Genomic DNA, 21,180 nt, shown 5'->3' on the forward strand with positions numbered 1-21,180 from the left:
CAAATGAATGATTCATTCATGATCCGGACAACACTAGTCCAGGTTACCTCACCACAGTGCAGTAAATATTAATTAGCCATGTGGCTAGTCACTGAGCATGTGCAAGCAGTCTAATGCAGCTAAAGCCCAGTATAACACAGCCTGCTGCACTTTCCCAGAACGTCCAGCGTTACACTGTAACGCAACGTGGGCACTGTGAACCAGCAGATTGATTTTTCATTACTGTGAGTTGGGCCGTTACAGGCTGCTCTAACGTGCGCCTGTAACGTCCCAATGTGAAAGCAGCCTAAAGGAGTTATCAGGCAGAAAATTAGTGCTACTTACCCGGGGCTTCGTCCAGCCCCAAGCTCCCAGCATGTCCCTCGCCGCAGCTCTGCCGTCAGCCGTTCGCCGCCGCTGCCTCCCAGTCCTTGGTGATGATGTCAGGCTGTCCTCCAGGTCAGCCTGTACTGTGCCTGTGCGAGCGGAGCTGTTAAAAACCGCCACGTGGTTCAGAGCGTACTGCACAGGCGCAGTAGATTCTCCAGGTCGGCCTGACGTTATCCGTTAACCGGGAGGCAGCGGTGGCCAACGGCTGACGGCAGAGCTGCAGCGAGGGGAGCTTGGGGCTGGACGAAGCCCCGGGTAAGTAGCGCTTATTTTCTTTTAAAAAGCCTGATAACTCCTTTAAAGCAAATGGGACGTATATTTACTGCCAGTGTAGTTGTGAAAAGTGTACTACCAGTTTGATACTAAATGAGACACACATGGGGCCATATGCAATTCACAATTTTCAAGTTTTCTCCTAGGTGATATTTTCACAACTTGTAAATAGAATGCCTTGTAAACCATCAGCAAGTAAACAAATACTCATAAATAATTTTGACAGTACATACCTACGTTTTGGTAGTTTTTCCACTGCAAAATGCTAAAAATTAGCATTGCATATGGACCCTGGTATCATTTTCACTGTGACGAGTTGTAGAATGCATTTTGGTGCGTCTTAAAGCATGGACACATGTCACATAAAAAATAGGTAGGGACAAACTCAATCAAAACATAAAAAGTAGTTTTCAAAAATTAGATCAAACTTGGGAAAATTTGAGCAAAACTACACAGACATATGTGGTAAAATTTTTGACGGTGATAAGTAGTAGAATAGATTTTAGGGTGTTTTAGGGTTGAGGCCCATGTCTTGTGTATTCTTTTTAGTGACAAACTGAATCAAAAGCAATAAAATGTTTGCATATTCTTTACAAAAATAAAAGACCTGTGAAATGAAAACAAAGTGACAGAATAAAAAATAAAATACATACCTTGTTATCGTAGGCGCTTGGCTTTTTAAATATGTATGCCACGAAGGTATATTACTATTATTTTTGAAAATAAGATCTTGTAATCATTGATAGAGTATAATGAGAAAGCAAAAAACACAAAACAGAAAAAAGACACCTATATTGTCAAATAGAATATTGTCACCATACATTGTACTAAGAACATAATCTAAACGTTGTAATAATTAGGATTGATAGGCAAATACAATTTGTGGATTTAACTTATAGTTAGCAGTTTATTGTAAAGCTATAATGGATGTAAATGGAAAAATAGTGTGTTTTTCCTATTTTTTCCCCCTTATTTTCCCTTTAAAATGCATTGCTAAAGAAAAATATCACCCACTAAAAGCCTAACTTGTCCTGGAAAAAAAAAAAAATCATTTAGGTGTGATATGCAGTAATAAAGTTATTTGCAAATGAATGGGCACAGCGCTAATATGTGAAAATTGCTTGCGGGCTGAAGTGGTTTCAATTAGCATTAAAGTTGTTACAATTTATATGAGGCTGAACATACAGAAATGTGTAAATTATTATAAGACGAATTACAGAAGGGTTGATCTGATAGTAATACTTTTGACACTTTTTGTGAAACTTTTAACCCAAATGTGATGCCTTTACATGACCAGATATTATTTTAATCGAGTGTGTATACAAAGCTTAAAGAACCTCTGTCACAAAAATCTTAAAATTTAAAATACATGTAAACATACACAAATAAGAAGTACGTTTAATTTAGAGTAAACTGAGCCATAAATTACTTTTCTACTATCTTGCTGTCACTTACAGTAAGTAGTAGAAATCTGACATTACTGACCGATTTTGGACTAGCCCATCTTTTCATGGGGTGTTCTCATGGTTTTGTTTATTTTTAAAAGCATTTAGTGAATGGCAGTCGCTCTGTCCAACTGCCCAAAAAGTGTGCAGCAAGCAGGGAGGCTGGCCAGCATCTTTGTATAAATCTTTTTCAGGGAGTGTCTTTATAAAAAATAAAGGCCATGCTGAGAATTCCCTATGGAGAGATGAACTAGCCCAAAATCTGTCGGTAATGTCAGATTTCTACTACCTACTGTAAGTGACAGCAACATTAGAGAGAAGTAATTTATGGCTCATTTTACTCAGGAAGAAACACACTTCTTATTTGTATGGGTTTTGAATTTTAAGATTTTCCTCTTTAAGCGTCAAAAGTTAAAAAGTGTACCCTGAGACAGTGTCAATGCTCTCACTGTGGGTATTATTTGTAGAATGAAGAAGGTTGAAAATAACATTATTCTTCCATTTAAAAAGGGGGCACTATGGCGAAAAATTTTAAAATTTAAAATATGTGCAAACACATACAAATAAGAAGTACATTTTTTCCAGAGTAAAATGAGCCATAAATTACTTTTCTCCTATGTTGCTGTCACTTACAGTAGGTGGTAGAAATCTGACAGAAGTGACAGGTTTTGGACTAATCCATCTCTTTATAGGGGATTCTCAGCAAAGCTTTTATTCTTTATAAAGATATTCCCTAAAAAGGATTTAAACAATGATGCTGGCCAGCTTCCCTGCTCCCTACACAATTTTTTGGTAGTTGGACAGAGCAACTGCCATTAACTAAGTGCTTTTGAAAATAAATAAATCTCTGTGAAACCCCTATAAAGAGATGGACTAGTCCAAATCCTGTCGCTTCTGTCAGATTTCTACTACCTACTGTAAGTGACAGCATTATAGGAGAAAAGTAATTTATGGCTCATTTTACTCTGGAAATTTGTACTTCTTATTTGTATATGTTTGCACATATTTTAAATTTAAATTTTTTTTGCCATTGTGCCCCTTCAACAAGTACAGGATAATATGAACAGGCACATCAGTGGATATTCGATCCACTTCAGAGGACAAATGTTAACAAGTTGGGAGTTGCTAAAGTTTTGCATTTATCCTACTTATTCTGTCCGCATTTAACTCTATGATATACATCCATCAGAATATGTTCAGGCAATGATCCAGCAGCACAGGTTAGTGGTCCGGGGTCCTCTCCTGAACCCCCTTCCCTCGGATCTCCCGGTTCTGGCCCGCTAAGTATTCCCAGTAGTTCCGAGTCAGCAGGGTGTACAGAAGAGGGTTGACGCAGCTGTTGGCGTAGGTTAAACAAGTAACGCCAAAGTTCAGATAGACCTGAGCTGAGGCCTCTAGACCCAACAGATCCTGGTGGTAACACTTGGCCAGCTGCCACGCCCAGAAAGGTACAAAACAAGCCCAGTAGACAACGATTATCGTGAAGATACGCGTCCCAAGACACTGCTTATGCTTGCGCCTGGATTGCCGGATATCTTGCCCGGAGGCCCAATAAGCTTTAACCAGGCAGCTGTAAATATATAAGAGGATTAGCCCGGGGGCTAGTATGCTGGTGCAGAATAGGATAGTCAAGTAATATCTAAATGAATCGGGTGTCCACGTTGGAAAGCAGATTTTCTTGCCGGAACCGTAGATACTGTCCTGTAGCCGCATCATGCACATCATCGGTAAAGTGAGGAAGAAGGACGTGAGCCAGATGCCCACGTTTGTCACCTTCTGATGACACTGGGTGATGTGTGCCCTCAAGGGCCGCACAATGACCTGGTATCGCTCCACACTCATTGCCGTGAGGGTGTAGATGCTGGCGTGCATGGTAAACAGGTCCATGCTCAGAAGGACTCGGCACCCTATATCTCCAAAGTACCAGTCTCGGGCTAGGTAGGTGAACAACACGAAGGGGATTGTGGAGAGGTAAAGTAAATCGGCCAGTGCGAGGTTCATGACGTGGACACACAAGGAGCCCGCCGGTCTCGGCGACAAGGCCGTTATCACGAGTACGTAAATATTTCCAGAGAACCCCAAGGCGAACATAACGGTAAGGAGAGCACTTAAGCTGGAGGTAACCAAGACTTCTTCATCGAGTAAACCTGACAGTTCCATGGAGATGTTGGTCTCCTCATGAGCTTCCATGTTTCTTCTGAGGCTGTCGAGTTCCAAACAAGTGGGACAGAGGTGTACAGTGATCTGTAATATTCCTGAATTCGGTTCTTCATCGGTTAATGTCAGCTTTGATAATGAGTTCCCAACACAGTCAGTATCTCAGGTCCCGGTCATTCGGTCCAAGCGTGGTCATCTGTGTAGCACTCATACCACCTCTAAGAGACGTGTACATGATGATCTTTGCACCAAGCTGAATCTAATTATTAAGAATGATGTAGAGTGATTGCAGGACTGGAATAGTTCAGGTCTCTTCTGTGTGTTGCCGTCTTGGCTCTCTGTATGCTCATTTCTCATCTCTGCTTCACATACGTTGGGTTCCGTTGACAGAGAGGTGTGCAGACTGAGACAGAGATGTTATTTACACCCTCGGTAACCTTCAACCAGAACTCCGCCCCTCATTACAAGTGGACCTGAACGCTTGTAAAGGACAGAAGGAAAACGTATAGAAATGCATTCTGTATGTTCAGTATTTAGAGAGTTTATCTTGTCTAATCTCCCCTTATCTGTGACTAATCACAAGTTGTAATCTGATCCCTAAGGGCCTATACACACTGCTGCGCCTGCGCTGCGTTTTTTAAAACCGCATCCGATTTTTAAATCACAAAGCGTTTATGAAAATAGAATCAGTGTGTACAGGTCTTTCACGATTTCCATGATTTTTCAAAAGACCTTGCGATTAAAGGGAACCAGGGACGAAGCACCCTTGTGTATTTTACCATATATATCAGTGGGAACATTAGAGGAAACGCCTACCCTGCTCTCTGTTTCATCCTCACTGCTAAAAGTGTCTGTTATCAGCTGTGATAAGAATCCCGGACTGAGCATTCAGTCTGGCTTTGTAGGGAATAATTATAGCTGAGTCATTATAGCAGAGCCACAAGGGGGCAGGCTTGGGCTTGAAAAGACACCAGAGAAGGCAGACTCAGCTATAATCATTCCGTAGCAAAGCTAGACTTAATGCTCAGTCGGGGATTCTTATCAGAGTTGATAACAGTCAGATTAAACAGAGAACAATGAAACAAAGAGCAGATTAGGTGTTTACTGTCATGTTCCCACTGATTTATAAGGTAAAATACAAGAGGGTGCTTCATCTCTGGTTCTCTTTAAAAAGCTCATGCAATTTTAAAAGCGCAAGCGCATCAGTATGTACAGGCCCTTAGCTGTGTCAGCTGACGGCCATGGCAGAGCAGCTAATTGGTAAACACAGGATGTTAACCCTATGTCTGCTTCCATGAAAGCAGGTAGTAGAAACACTGCAGATTTCTCAGCTGTAACAGACATGTTTTTCTTTAAAGGTTATTATGCTGTTGCTTATCTGTTAGAGCAGAGAGGAAGTTCTGAGTTCAGGTCCTCTTTAATTTGTTCTCCAGTCCTCTTTTTTTTTTTTTCTTCAGAGAAATGTTTTATTAGTTTAAGAAAACACCCCGGAGACGACACTGTTTGCAGTTTACTACAATTATATTTTGTAATGCAAATATAGAATACATACTTTTACATTTGGCTGAAATGTTCTTTTTACAACAGGCTAGGAACACACAGTCAGACGCCATAATACTGGCGTGTGACGTGTAAAATGTTAAGAGACCGGCGTGCAGATTTCCCGTGTTGAGGTCACGGGTGGGCGGAACCTCATCAGGAACGGGCTAGGTACGCTGCTTAAACTTCGCTGCCACTGGAAAGAAAGAGAGAAGAAATGTAAATATATAAAATTATAAAATTAACTCATCACAATACTCTTAAAGCACCAATATGGCAAACAACTGTAACATATACATGAATTTTACAAGTATACTTATAAAATGTACATTTGTTTGAGAATAAACTGCACTGTACATGTCTTTTTTCCTATGTAGCTGTCACCTAAGGTGGCCACACCTCCCTCGATCTGCCACCACCAGATAGACCATTAGATAGGTCCCTCTCTGATGGAATCTGATCAGAGAGGAATCTATAGCCTGCCCACACATTGCACGCTGATTTCCAATAGATTTCAGCATGAAATGTATTGGAACTCGTCTTACTAGTGCCCCCATCCCCATGCCCGTGTGCAGTGTTAAAAAAAAAAAGCTCACCTGTCACGCCAGTGCAAATCCTGGCTTCCTCAGGAGTCTGGAGTCACTGTGAGTGCCTGTAGTGCGAGACATCGGCCCATGTAGTGACATGGCTACATGCACCGGGGTTACGCCAGACACTGGAGGAGGCATGGGGGACATAGTTACTTGGCAGGGGGGGGACTGGCAGGCGGTCCGATGGTCGTCGGAATTAGAAGAAATGGTCAATAAGATGCAAATAATTTGGAGTTGATGCAGAATTATGCAAATGTTGAATGCAAATTGATGCAGCTTGAAAATGGACCAATTGAGTTTTAGCAGGATTTGATTGGTTCATGTTCAAGCTGCATACATTTGCATCCCAAAAATTTCCATAATGCTGCATCAACTCAAAATTATTTGCATCTCATTGGTCATTCCTAGTCAGAATATCGAATGCCTAAACCGCCACCCAATCAGCGTAGATTTTCTAGAATTCCCCATCGACTGATTTCAAAAGATTAATGGAGTGGCAATTGTTATAATTTAAGTAGGCCTCAGTTATTTGGGCTGAGTTTAAGTAAAAGGCTTGGTTCACAGAGTATACCTTTAAGAAGAGTTTCTCGCAGAAGAGAGGATGAAGACAGTTACCAAGAACATGTCCCGAACATGTCCCTGGTGAAAGGCCACAGGCCTAAACTGCCCCAGACCGTTAGACGGCAGAAAGGTGAACATAGCCAATATTTACCAAACATGGCATTCCTTGTATGAAGGTTAGAAAGCACTCGGAATATTAATTAAGTAGGTGTGTGTCATGACACCACAAGGGGTCTGAGCCAATTGCAGGCTTGGGGGGGTATGGCTCAGATGATGTCACATTTAACTCTTTGGCGACCGGTATTAAAGGGGGTCACAGGCTGAAGAGAGACACTTCTTTCCGCTTCCTATACTGGCTTTAAGTCTTGATTTCTATTTATGTCTTGTCGTCTTAGAGAACTGTATGCTGTATATAGTAGATAGGCCTCCGGGCTATTTAGTATAGATGTAAGGATAGACAGAAGATAAAGACATGTTACCATTCACCAGGAATTGGGACCAAGAGCCTGTAACGCAAAATACTTACTACAGAAGAATCTGCTTTGCTAAGATGTAACGAACTGTACTGTATATCTGTTGACTGAATAAACTCCTAAACTCTGAGGACGCCTGAGGAGTTCTATTTCCAATGCTGTTGCTGTGATGAGAGTCGTGTTTGCAGCTCCTGTTAATGAGTTGCTGGTGCCAAACCAAGGTGTTGTGTTGTTGCCCATAGCAACCAACGTATAGTTTCTTACAGCCATGTTGCGGCATCAGTTCTCCTGTAACCCGATAAAATTATTGGGTTGAGAGGTCAATTGGCCTGAAAAATCAAGTGATGTTTGTGTACCCTTACAGTAGGTAGTTAAAATCTGACAAGTTTTGGACAAGTCCATCTCACAGGGGACTCTCAGGGTTTTCTTTATTTTCAAAAGAGTGGCAGTTGCTCAGTCCAATAGTCTGTAGGCAAGTTGGTGGATGGTATAGATTTTGTATAGATTTGTTTAGATACAAGGAAAGGTTTTGTAAAGAATAAAGAAGAGCCTGAGAATCTCCCATGAGGAAATGGACTTATCCAAAACCTGTCAGTGCCGCAGATTTTGCCAGCAACATAGGAAAAGAAATGTATGTTCCTGTCCTTTAACCCATTGGCAGCATCAAACGAAATGTTGGGGGAGGCACACTTCCCCAGCGGCAGGAAAAATTTGGCCCTGTTGCTAAAGGGTTACATTCGTTTTATCCTCAGCCAGTGGCTCCGATGCCCTGCTGTCCGCACAGTGCGTCTTTTATAGATGATCGTGAAACATGGGAAAAAAACGACCCGAGATGAAAAGCTGCCGTATATTCTGAGGTTCTAGGAGAGAAGTTATTCCTGCCGTCTCTTTAGAGCTGATATCCTCCGGTGGGTCCAGAAATAGCCAATAGAGGATAAACAAGCATGCGCTAAATGGCTGCCTTGTCTGGCATAAGTCAATATACGGAGTGAGACTTAGTAAAGAGATGTAAGGAAATCAGAGCGAGATCGCCAGTGAGGCCCGAGGAGGAAGGAAGGGGAATCGGATATGCCCAGAGCTGCTTGGCTTACCAGAGTATACAGTATATACATGTAAGAGGGGGTATTGTAAAGTTCTAATTATTACCCAGACGTTATTATGGTATGTTGGTGAAATTTTGTCAGGGTCATCGTTGGTCTTTTAGTGCATGCTGTTCAGAAAATCCGCTCATTGTATCATTTATTTCTTTTACAGATTGTGTTAAAGCGGTCCGCTGACTCTCCCTTCAGCTGCGCATCCGGTGTCCCCTCTGTGGCTACAGCGTGATACTCTGCATGTGACCCGACAGCACATACTGGCATGTTACATGACGAGAGACGACACTGTAGCCATGGAGGCAGAATGAGAGAGTTTGTCAGTGGAATGCTGAGAACTGGGTGAGTAACCTTTCAGTCATGCTCCCCTCGTGACTCTACATAGATAGGGAGGGAAAGTAGGTGGTCACTCTGGGAGGGGAGTGAGCCGCCTCTCCACCCTTAGGCGCCTGTAGACACGAGCCTACAGTGCCTTATGGAAAATCCGGCTGGCAGGAAGTGACTAAACTGTGAGATGGAAAAGATTGAGACTCGCAGTGTGATAAAGTTCCTGCAATTGAAGGGTTATAGTGCCCGGCTCAAAAAAAAATAATCCTTTTCATCCCGTTACAACTGCATCAACATCTTTGGACTAGTTTGGTTTTGGACTAGTCCATCTCCTCATAAGGGATTCTCAGGCTTTTCTTTGTTTACAAATGCATTTCCTGAACGACAGTTGCTAAATCTAACTGCCAAAATAGTGTGCAAGTGAGTAGGGAGGCTGGCTGGTATCTTTACTATTTTGGCAGTTAAACTGAAGTTTAGGAAACGCTTTTGAAAACAAAGTAAATTCTAAGAATCCCCCACAATGAAATAGATTACTCCAAAACCCGTCAGTTCTGTCAAATTTTTTAAAGTGAAACTGAAGATCATTTTAAAACAAACAGTTTCACTTACCTGGGGCATCTGCAAGCCCCCAGCAGCTGTCCTGTCCAGCGCCGGTCCTCCACGAGCCTCCGTTCTCTCGCCACCGCTCCATTTGGCTCCTTGACTTGTAAATCGACACCTGCGCAGCCCTGCCAAGCGTTTCCTTTGTAATATCGCTATTGCGGACTGGAACGCGAAGAAGGATACATGTGGCCAGAGCCGTGCAGGCACAGTGGCCCGGCGGTGAAACCGAAAGTAGCCGGCGGTGGGAGAACGGAGGAGCGTGGAGGACCGGTGCAGGAACAGGACGGCAAACTGTTTTTTTAAAATGATCTTCAGTTCCACTTTAAGTCCTTACTTTTTTTTTTTGCACAGCCACACCCCAGTTTGAAGCATTACCTCCTTGTTCTCGGACAGTCATCGGGACGCTGATCACTTTGTCGAATACTTTGATCCAGCTATCTCGCTCAGTCTCGCTCTCACAGGTGAACAGGTAAGTCCGTTCCGGGGTGTTCACAGATATCCCATAACTCCACATGCTTCCTTGCGTGCTTGAGACGGTCTCCGCCTTTACCCGGTACCCCCTCTCACTGCTCCCCAAAAAGATCTCGCCTTTGGCAAAGGCATCCTGAGGGAAACAGATCGGTAATGGTCACACACACGACACAGATATCCACGTACAGACTATTAATATGAGCTGTGACAGATGAAGTCACGATCACAGGGAAATAGGAAATGTGGGCACCTGGGAGCTGCGGTAGTTTGGGCGCTGCCATAGCCCATATTTCCGTCCATAGTTGCAGTGTTATTCATATGGGCGCCTATGGTAGTGGCCAAACTTCTGCAACGCCTGAAAACTTTCATTTTTGTTGTGCTGGATTGGCAACGGTTAATGGGGGCACTCGGGCGTGTGGTTAAGATTGGGCGTTTGCGGGGTTAAGGTTAGGCGTGGATGGAGAGGGGCAGTTGATTAAGGTTAGGCTTCAGAGGGGGAGTGGTTTGGCTTTGGAGAGGGGTGGTTAAGGCTAGGCGTGGATGGAGAGGGGTGGGTGATTAAGGTCAGGCGTCGGAGGGGGAGTGGTTTGGCTTTGGAGGGGGGTGGTTAAGGTTAGGCGTAGATGGAGAGGGGCAGGTGATTAAGGTTAGGATTCGGAGGGGGAGTGGTTTGGCTTTGGAGGGGGGTGGTTAAGGTTAGGCGTGGATGGAGAGGGTCGGGTGATTAAGGTTAGGCTTCGGAGGGGGAGTGGTTTGGCTTTGGAGGGGGGGTGGTTAAAGATAGGCGTGGATGAAGAGGTGCGGGTGATTAAGGTTAGGCTTTGGAGAATGAGTGGTTAGGCTTAGGAGGGGGAGTGGTTAGGCTTCAGAGGGGGAGTGGTTAGGGTTAGGTATCAGTAGAGGGAGGGTTGTGTCTAAGAATAGGGTTAGGTTTAACTGTAGTAAAATATTGGTATCATTTACCGATATTTTACCATCGTAATTGCCCTGCAACAAAGTAAAATATTGGTAAATGTCCTGATGATATTCTACTATTGGTGATTCAATCCATATGATGCAGCCATAGATGAGCTCAGAGCTCATATTTTATGGGGTGCCTCAGGCCCCCATATGTCCCGTTTCAGTGTAACACATAACCGCGTACTATTGAACAACATGGTGGAGTACTTACCAGGGGGTCTTTGAAGTACATTAGTCTGCGGTGATCAAGAGTGAACCACCTCCTTTTAAACGCATCTGTTGGCTAAAAACAGTGAGCATGAAATGCATTAGTTCTGTATCGTACTGTGCCAAGGCCAACATAGCTATCCCTGCACAAATATTCAAATGCAATTGCTAAAACTAAAATACAACACTACGAGATCGTTCCACCAAACACAAACTGGCAACTTGCAGAAGTACAGTCGTTTTTTAGTCGGCTACTACATTCCTAAACAGCTATAATGTTTTATGATATGTGATGGGCAGTGAGATGCTAATAGGGCTGAGTTTATGCTGATTGTATGCAAATGTATGCAGCTTGGAGATGGCCAGTGAAATGTTTCTGATGGAAGCTTTTCTCCTAGTTAATCTGAAATCCCCCCTTTGCTTCAGCCCAGCCCTCTATATTGTTAGAAATAATATTTTCTATTATTTCAAACTGTTTACTTTGTATAAATGAATTTATATGCTCAGAGGTGCCACACTGATTGCCACAGACTCTGTTTAGTCTGGGAGTCTCTGAACTTCCTGCCAGTCACTCAGATTGTGCAGCTGTGGAAAACAAACAACATCTGTCCGCACTCAGTGCAGCTGACTACTCATGCTAAAAGAGAAAAGCACCTGGTCTGCCAGTACTGAAAACTAGTGCAAGGCAAGAGTATAGGATAGGAGGTGTGGAGAGCTCATCACAGTCTTATGCTAGGTACACACCATACAATTTTCTGTTAGATAGATGGTTCGATAGATAATTTCTGACATGTCTGATCTTATTTTCGATAATTTTTCTGGTCAATTTCTCATAGAAGTGAATGGAAATTGATAAGAAAATCGATTGAACAGAAAATCGAACAGAAAATTGTATGGTGTGTACCTAGCATAACTGGGTGCCCCATGATTACACAACTGCGCTCGTTACAGCTGAGACAGGAGCTAAACATCTAATGGAGGATGTTTGCTTCCAAAATAATTAGCATGCAAAGGATTTCGTACTAGACCCTTCCACCGCGATGAGGTGATCCTATCAGAGGGGACCCTAGCAACTAGCCATTAAAATGGAGGAAGGGGTACAGCGTGGACAGCGCACAACCCTAACTTCTTTTTAAAATGACCCAAACAACTGACATGCAAACATAACCATGCTAAATATTTTGTACAAAAACGGTATGTTCTATCTTTCTGTTGTGAAGCATTTTACATTATTATCTCAGTAATTTCCAATGATTTCCCATTACCTTTGGCCCTGTCTTCTCCATGTATCCTTCCTTCAAAAAATTCTGAGGAAGATGGCTTACGATCTAGAAACAGAAAAAAAAGAAAACCGTGTTTAGACAAATATGAACTGTGACTAATGGTGGCCATACATGGTACAATTTTTTTCATCCAATCTTATCATTTCTATGTAATATGAGGGAACTGCCTAAATTATCCTTTCAGTATATTCACGTAATTTACCCATATACTACCATTAATAGAAACGCTACGTATGTGTCATTCAGGAGCGTAACTAGGATCCACCGGGCCTACCTGCAGAAATTCTGACGTTCCTCGCGCTAGTGTCTACAGGAAGTAGCGTCAGACAGTAGAGCGAGGAACATCCGCGGTTTAACGCAGGAAGGTATGTGTCCCTGCCCGCTGCCCACGTTCGGAAGTACGCTCAACACAAACTAGCTCAGCACATTGCGCAGTATTTGAATTACTTAGGCATTTGCAATATCGGTGTGTAGACAACATCGTTTGAAACTCATCATTTCTCCTTGCCAGGGGTGAAGTCGTCTGCGGCACATTAGTCGTTTGTTTCCGTCGACTTTGATTAATCTTGTGTACGGACCTTAAAGGAAACCTGAGCTTACAAAAACCAAAAGATTTATACATACCTGGGGCTTCCTCCAGCCCCATCCGCTCGGATCGCTCTAACGCCGCCGTCCGCAGCTTCGGGAACTGCTGTCAGTCAGAGCCAGTCTACGCCGGAGAAGTGCGCTCTTTGCGTATCGCTCTAACAGTTGCTGGGGAGATACGTAGAGGGCGCACTTCTCTTTTGTCAGACTGGCTCCAAATGACGGAAGTGACGGAGGACAGCGGCGTGGGGGCGATCCGAGCGGATGGGGTTGGAGGAAGCCCCAGGTATGTATAAATCTTTTGTTTTTTGTGAGCTCTGGTACACTTTAAAGTCCGTACACAAAATTAATTAAAGTCGACGGAAACAAACGACCAATGTGCCGCAGACAACTTCATCCCTGGCAAGGAGAAATGATGAGTTTCAAACGATGTTGTCTACACACCGATATTCCAAATGCCTAAGTAATTCAAATACTGCGCAATGTTCTGAGCTAGCTTGTATTGAGCGTATTTCCGACCCTATGGCTTATCAGCTAAGAGTAGTAGTAGTAGTAGAGTGGATCAGAAGAGGAAGACCTTCCCAAGGCAGTATTGATATGTGATGCGATTTCAGCCCAGTAGTGCTCCACTTGACCACAGGGCAGAACCACCACGTGTGGATAAACAAATCAACCCGAGCACAACCCCTGAAGCATAAATTCTACTTGGCAGGGGAGATGGGTAGAGCTTATATGGGCTGAGTTAAAGAGACTCTGTAACAAAATTTTGAGCCTTATTTCTTCTATCCTATAGGTTCCTATGCCTGTTCTAATGTGCTCTGTCTTACTGCAGCCTTTCCTACTTGCACTGTCTCTGTAATAAATCTTATCTTCTTTCCTCTGTCGGCTCTGTCGGGCTGAGGCTGGAATGTGTGGAATGTGCAGCACTGCTTGTCATTGGCAGAAGCTTTACACACCCTCTCCAAGCTCTGCATGAGTCACACAGTAAGCTGTTCACACTGTGGTTAGAAGCCATGTCTTTTGTTTGTAAACACTGCATAAAACTGTTAATTACAAGCCAGGATTTCAGCAGAGAGTGGCAGAAACAGCACAGAGGGGCCCAGGAGAACATAAGGAATAGAATGGTATGCTTTTTATTGTAAGAATTTTACAGTACAGATTCTCTTTAAGTGCGGTGAAGGACTTTATAGTTGGTCACAATGGCCTACATTCAATTTACTTTTGCTCCTGAGTGTTCCCCTAGGTGATATTTTCACATCTTGTCATAAAATGCCTTTAAAGCCACCAGCAAGCAAGAAAACACTCAAAATAATTTTGATAGTTGTTTTTCACCAACTTTTTGGTACTTTTTCAATTGTAAAAAGCTGAAAAGTTAAATTTAAAGAGAAGATGAAAATTACCTCGTAGGAGATAATTTAGGAGAAAAAGTTAATTGCATGTGAGCCGATATGTGAAAAGTAGCTACTGCCCTTTACTAATGTAAGACAGCACACTTAGACCATCGTTCAGGGTGAGGCCCCCAGTGAAACTTTGATGAGGCCCCCCAATACTCCTACCCTTTCACTTGCCTACCCCTGGTGATCCTCACCAGGTCCGGTTCTAGTAGCAATAGGGCCCCCGGGCAAAATTAACCCCCGGGCCCCCCAATAAACACCCCCAATACAAAAATCGGCAGTAGGGACTCTTTATTTCAGCCAAATCTCCACCAAAGGACCCTGAGGAGGACCCTGACACCAACTGGCTCACCTGAAAACTCTGTAGGGGCATCGAGGAACAACAGTTAAGTTGAGGGGAGACACCTTGGGGGCCCCCTACAGGTTCTGGGGACCTAGGGCAATTGCCCCCTTTGCCTCTATGGTAGCGCCGACCCTGACCCTCACGGCCTGAGGGCCCATCTTGCAGGGGGTCATCATAAAACAAGTGTGGCCATCGTAATCTCCACACCCATAACCAGTGTACCCACAAACACACCTGTTAGGGGCCCCCTTTATCAGAGGGGGTGAAGTAGTAGTAGGCGCCCCCTTTCAGGTCGGGGCCCCCCTGCGGTGGAGGGGACCGCTCCCCTTTAGTTACGCCCCAGCTCTATTGTAATCCATCTGCATTCCTCCAGAGGGGAATTTTGTACACTGAGCACTATTAGGGCTCGTTCCCACTGTTGCGACGCGATTTCGGCCGCATTTCGACGCTTGTAAAAACGCATGCGGATGTGTTTCCACATGCGTTTTTACCCGCGATTTCGCCTGCGATTTCGCATGGCAGGGTGCCATGCGAAATTAACCATGACACTGCCAGGGCTAAATAAAATTGAAAAAGGTGCGAAATCGCACGCGAAATCGCGGGTAAAAACGCATGTAACAAACGCATGCGTTTTTACTATTAAATACATTAGCGGCGATTCGCACGGATTCCCGACGCAGGCGAAATCGTTGGCTCTTTTGTGCGTTTTTTTCACGCTGAAAAAAACGCACCTCAACAACGCTACAGTGGAAACAGGCCCATCCACTTGTATTACATGTGCGGATCTGCATGCGTTGGACGCATGCAGATTCGCGATAGTGGAAACGAGCCCTCAGTCTAGTGTGTTACATATAATGCAGGTATCGAAGAATCTCTTCACCAAGTACAAGAATGCAGAAAAAATGTGCAACTGGAATATTCCCGCTCACTGACTGCATTCCAGAGAGAACATTTCTTGTGTATTGTTTTTCTTGATAAAGAGGACCGTTCTTCAATATCTTGAAATGATGAATTATTGGCAACTATTAAACAGTTCACCACTGGGGGTTTTTTCTCCCTGAGAACCAAAGCAATTTTCACCTTTCAGCGCTACTCCCTTTCCTTTGCCAATAACTTTATCACTACTTGTCACAACGAAATGATCGATAGCTTGCTTTTTTTTTCACCATCAATTAGGATTTCTTTGGGTGGTACATTTTTGCTAAGAATGATTTTACTCTAAATGCATTTTAATGGGAGTAGTAAGAAAATGTGAAAAAAAAAATATATATCTCAGTTTTTCGTCCATTATAAATTGAAAATAAACCGTGCTACTGTGGATAAAACCCACACATTTTATTTGTCCATTTATCCCGGTGATTACAACGATTAAAATATGTCCCTAGTACAATATATGGCGACAGTATTAGAAGTTAAGGTGTATTTTTTCCATTTGCATCCGTCACTAATTACAAGCCCTTATTTGCAAAAATAACAGTAATATACCCTCTTGACATACATATTAACCACTTCACAACTGAGGGGTTTTACCCCTTGAGCACCAGAGCAATTTTCACCTTTCAGCGTTCCTTCCATTCATTCATCTATAACTTTATTATTACTTATCGCAATGAAATGAACTATATCTTTTTTTTTTCACCACCAATTAGGCTTTCTTTAGGTGGGACATTATGCCAAGAATTAATTTATTCTAAATGTGTTTTAATGGGAAAATAGGAAAAAAATGTGGGAAAAATGCATTATTTCTCAGTTTTCGGCCATGATAGTTTTTAAATAGTGCATGCTACTGTAATTAACCACCCTGGCGTTCTATTGAGATCGCCAGGGCGGCTGCGGGAGGGTTTTTTTTTTAAAGGGATACTGTAGGGGGTCGGGGGAAAATGAGCTGAACTTACCCGGGGCTTCTAATGGTCCCCCGCAGACATCCTGTGCCCGCGCAGCCACTCACCGATGCTCCAGCCCCGCCTCCGGTTCACTTCTGCAATTTCTGACTTTAAAGTTAGAAAACCACTGCGACTGCGTTGCTGTGTCCTCGATCCCGCTGATGTCATCAAGAGCGCACAGTGCAGGCCCAGTATGGTCTGTGTCTGCGCAGTACACTCCTGGTGACATCAGCGGGAGCGAGGACATGGCAAATCAGGCGCAGTGGTTTTCTGACTTTAAAGTCAGAAATTCCAGAAGTGAACCGGAGGCGGGGCCGGAGCATTGGGGAGTGGCTGCGCCAACACAGGATGTCTGCGGGGGACCATTAGAAGCCCCGGGTAAGTTCAGCTCATTTTCCCCCGACCCCCCTACAGTATCCCTTTAAATAAAAAAAAACTATTTCATGCAGCCAACTGAAAGTTGGCTGCATGAAAGCCCACTAGAGGGCGCTCCGGAGGCGTTCTTCCGATCGCCTCCGGCAAGCATAAGTAACAAGGAAGGCTGCAATGAGCAGCCTTCCTTGTTTGGCTTTCCTCGTCGCCATGGCGACGAGTGGAGTGACGTCATGGACGTCAGCCGCCTCCGATCCAGCCCTTAGCGCTGGCCGGAACTATTTGTTCCGGCTGCGCAGGGCTCGGGCGGCTGGGGGGACCCTCTTTCGCCGCTGCTCGCGGTGGATCGCGGTGGATCGCCGCAGAGCGACGGCGATCAGGCAGCACACGCCGCTGGCAAAGTGCCGGCTGCGTGTGCTGCTTTTTATTTCATCAAAATCGGCCCAGCAGGGCCTGAGCGGCACCCTCTGGCGGTAATGGACGAGCTGAGCTCGTCCATACCGCTAAGGTGGTTAAAACCCATGAAATGTATTTGCCCATTTGTCCCGGGTATAAAACCATTTAAATTATGTACTTATCACAATGTTTGGCGCCAATATTTTATTTGGAAATAAAGGTGCATTTTTTTCAGTTTTGCGTCCATCCCTAATTACAAGCCCATAGTTTATAAAGTAACTGTAACGATTGGTGTCAGCACGCAGAGAGAATCTGATTATTGGTGATTTGCAGTATCACCAAGAATGCAGATATATACCCGATTATTGATGATCTGCAGAATCACCGATAATACAGATATATTGCTAACCTATGGACACCTTTTGGGTATGTGAGTGTTTGGTGCAACAGTAGTACTTTGAGCAATGCACATGCGGTGCTAGAATACTGCTCGGGAAGGCACAGGAACCTTTCAGCAGCCTGAGGCTCTCCAAGGGGAGGAGTCAGGCTGGAGGTAGGAAGGACCAGGGAGTGAGTGACACCCGAAGGTGGATGTCACTATCTGGTCTGGAGACTATCTCTTAAGGGGAGAGATAGCTCTCGAGGTCGGGCACGCCGGGTCGGTAACACACTGACAGATAAAGTACAAAGACAGAAGGCTGATTCGGTATCCAAGGCAAGCAGGGTCTGGCAACGGTAAATCAGATATGCGAGGTACCGAATCAGAAGACAGAGGAGTAGTCAGAAAAGCAATAAGTCATAACAGATATCAAACAATGCCTAGTCTGAGTGCGAGGTCCTTGGTCTCAGCACCCTGGAACTAGTCTGAATAATAACACAGATTAATAGTAGGTCTGAGTGCTTCCACGTAGTGATCGCAATGGCAGACAACCAGCAACTGGCAAGCAAGCTGTATATATAGTTGCAGGACTCTGCCGCCCCGCCCGAGCCACTCAGCCAATCAGGAGTCCAGCAGGAATCAGCTGATCATCCTGATCAGCTGATCCATCTCCAGCTGGTATAAAGGTCCTGACTTCTGGCGGGTGCGCGCGTAGCTCTCCATGCAGGTGCACTAACAGACCCAGCCACACCAGACACACACTGCTGCGTGCAAACCGCCGTGTTGGACGCGGAGCCAGCCGCCTTGCTGTCAGTACACGCGGTGGCTTTTCCGCGTTTTCTCACAGTAACAGTGTTACACCCTCTTGATATACAGTAAATATTTAAAGAGTTCAGTCCCTAAGGTAACTATTTATGTTTTTTTTTTTTATTAGAATTTTTTTTTTAATTACAAAAAAAAAAATAAAAAAAAAATGGGGTGTGTGGGAGGTAATGAGTTACTTTTTTGTGTAAAACGAATGTGTTTGTATATGAAAAATGCTTTAGGATGTAGTTTTACTATTTGGCCACAAGATGGCCACAGTAACTTTTTGGTTATGCGACCTGCAAGCGTAGGAAGTACGCTTTCAGGAAGTTCAGGGAGGCTGGGAAACTGTTTTTTTTTTTCGCAATGATCGCGCTGCTTCTCATAGAAGCAGCTGATCATTGCGGGGGCTTAGATCAACAAACCGGAACAGTTTTTCCCGTTCATTGATCTCCAGGCGAGCGCGGGAGCGTGCGCACGAGCGAGCGGGAGCGCGGGCAGCGGCGGGAGCGCGGGAGGTGTGGATATCTCCGTCCCTGGGGGTGAAAGGATGGAAAAAGGCACGGTAATATCCACACCACTGGGGGTAAAGTGGTTAAAAAATTTCAGTCCTTAAGGTAACTATTTTTTTTTAAAGTGGACCTGAACTCAGAACGTCCTCTCTGCTCTCAAAGATACGCAACAGCATAACAACCTTTAAAAAAAACACATCTTTGTTACAGCTGTTACAAATCCTGCAATAAATCTGCACCGTTTTTACTTCCTGAGAGACATCTTGTTAAGATCCTGTGCTTTCAAATGAGCTTATCTGCCTTATCTGCCGTGGCAGTCATGTAACATAGAGGAGAGATCAGATTACACCTTATAATTAGACACAAATGAGAGGGAATTAGACAGTAAACTCTCTAAATACATACAGGGTGCATTTCTCTTTTTTCCTTCTGTCCTGTGCAATAGTTCTGGTTCTCTTTAAGCAAACAGCTTAGCAGTGTTCCTGCATAGCAAAGTGTTATCTGACCCTCATTGCTCTGTGTCAGTATGCGCATAGTACAGTGTGATTGTAACTCAAGATAAGGAGATGCTTTGGATGCCTTGCAGGAAACATGAGTTCTACATGACTGGCTATTAGCTTGTTGTGTGAGTTCCTTCTTCCTTCTGCCACTTCTTATAGACCGCTGCACTTTATACAGTAGAATCTAGTAAACTACTTTGCCAGGTCCCTAGAAGTGTACTATAACGGGAATCCACTGTACATAGGATATTACACTATGACTATGGTAAGGATAAGGCCCGGTTCACATTAGCGTTCGCTGTCCGGATTCACCTGATCGGATCCGGACCGTATACTGTAGAAATGGAACGGACGTTCGGCATAACAATGCAAAGTCTATGCGGCCGTTCACACGCGTCCGTTCCGTACGGACCGGAGCCGGACCGGATCCGGACTCCGGCCACTTTTCCAACATGCACTATTTTTAAGGTCCGGCTCATCCGGCCGACGCCCCCGGACCGGAGCCTGACTGCACCATCCGGATATAGAAACCAATGGGAAACAACAACACAGAACACACTGGAGACAAACACCGGACGTTCTACCCTACTTCCTATGCGTTTTCTAGCGGCCATTTTGGATGGGGACACATGGGCCCAGCATTTCTGGAGTGGAGCAGCAGTGAATTTTGTGCTGGAGCTGTTTGGCAGTATGTGGGACGTGGAGGTGAGGCCTACAGCGGAGGACCTGATTCTACAGGTGCAGCTTCTGCTGACCTCCCAGACCCCAGGAATTTATATAGTGTGTGTTATCTCTTAAAAAACGGATCCGGATCGCAGCCGTATTCATACCTGATTAAAAACGTATGCAAACGGACCGGATCCGGATAGGAACCGTACAGGTCTGGTACGGTCCGGACATCCGGTCCGTTTTTCCCAAAAACGCAAGTGTGAAGGGGGCCTTAGACTGTGAGCTCCTCTGAGGACAGTCAGTGACATGACTATATACTCTGTAATGTGCTGCAGATGTCAGTGCTATATAAATACATAATAATAATAATATGGTAGGACATTAGATTATGACTATGGTAGGGATTAGATTGTGAGCTCCTCTGAGGACAGTCAGTGACATGACTATGCACTCTGTAAAGTGCTGCAGGAGATGTCAGTGCTGTATAAATACATAATAATAATAATAATAATATAGTAGGACATTAGACTATGACTATGGTAGGATTAGATTGTGAGCTCCTCTGAGCACAGTCAGTGACATGACTATGTACTCTGTAATGTGCTGCAGAAGATGTCAGTGCTACATAAATACATAATAATAATAATATGGTAGGACATTAGATTATGACTATGGTAGGGATTAGATTGTGAGCTCCTCTGAGGACAGTCAGTGACATGACTATGTACTCTGTACAGTGCTGCAGAAGGTGTCAGTGCTATATAAATACATAATAATAATATGGTAGGACATTAGACTATGACTATGGTAGGATTCGAGTGTGAGCTCCTGAGGACAGCCAGTGACATGACTATGTACTCTGTACAGTGCTGCAGAAGGTGTCAGTGCTATATAAATACATAATAATAATATGGTAGGACATTAGACTATGACTATGGTAGGATTAGACTGTGAGCTCCTCTGAGGACAGTCAGTGACATGACTATGTACG

The 21,180-nt window shown here is 44.2% G+C and overlaps 2 protein-coding genes across 2 annotated transcripts in view; both read right to left on the reverse strand.

The window, feature by feature from the left end:
* Positions 1–3,308: 3,308 nt before the first annotated feature.
* LOC137533399 (urotensin-2 receptor-like) lies at positions 3,309–4,272 on the reverse strand. The gene has a single exon (XM_068254801.1). The coding sequence runs from the start codon at positions 4,245–4,247 to the stop codon at positions 3,309–3,311; it is 939 nt and encodes a 312-aa protein (XP_068110902.1). The 5' UTR covers positions 4,248–4,272.
* A 1,474-nt stretch (positions 4,273–5,746) lies between these two features.
* Positions 5,747–21,180, reverse strand: part of LOC137532027 (arf-GAP with dual PH domain-containing protein 1-like) — a 39,405-nt gene continuing 23,971 nt past the window's right edge. The window contains exons 8-11 of the mRNA XM_068252118.1: positions 12,335–12,397; positions 11,074–11,145; positions 9,807–10,035; positions 5,747–5,979 (exon numbers count right to left, since the gene is read on the reverse strand). Of these exons, the coding sequence (XP_068108219.1) occupies positions 5,951–5,979; positions 9,807–10,035; positions 11,074–11,145; positions 12,335–12,397 (393 nt within the window). The 3' untranslated portion in view covers positions 5,747–5,950. The remainder of the gene's footprint in view (positions 5,980–9,806; positions 10,036–11,073; positions 11,146–12,334; positions 12,398–21,180) is intronic.

This window comes from Hyperolius riggenbachi, chromosome 9 (assembly GCF_040937935.1).
Source record: "Hyperolius riggenbachi isolate aHypRig1 chromosome 9, aHypRig1.pri, whole genome shotgun sequence".
NCBI lineage: Eukaryota > Metazoa > Chordata > Amphibia > Anura > Hyperoliidae > Hyperolius > Hyperolius riggenbachi.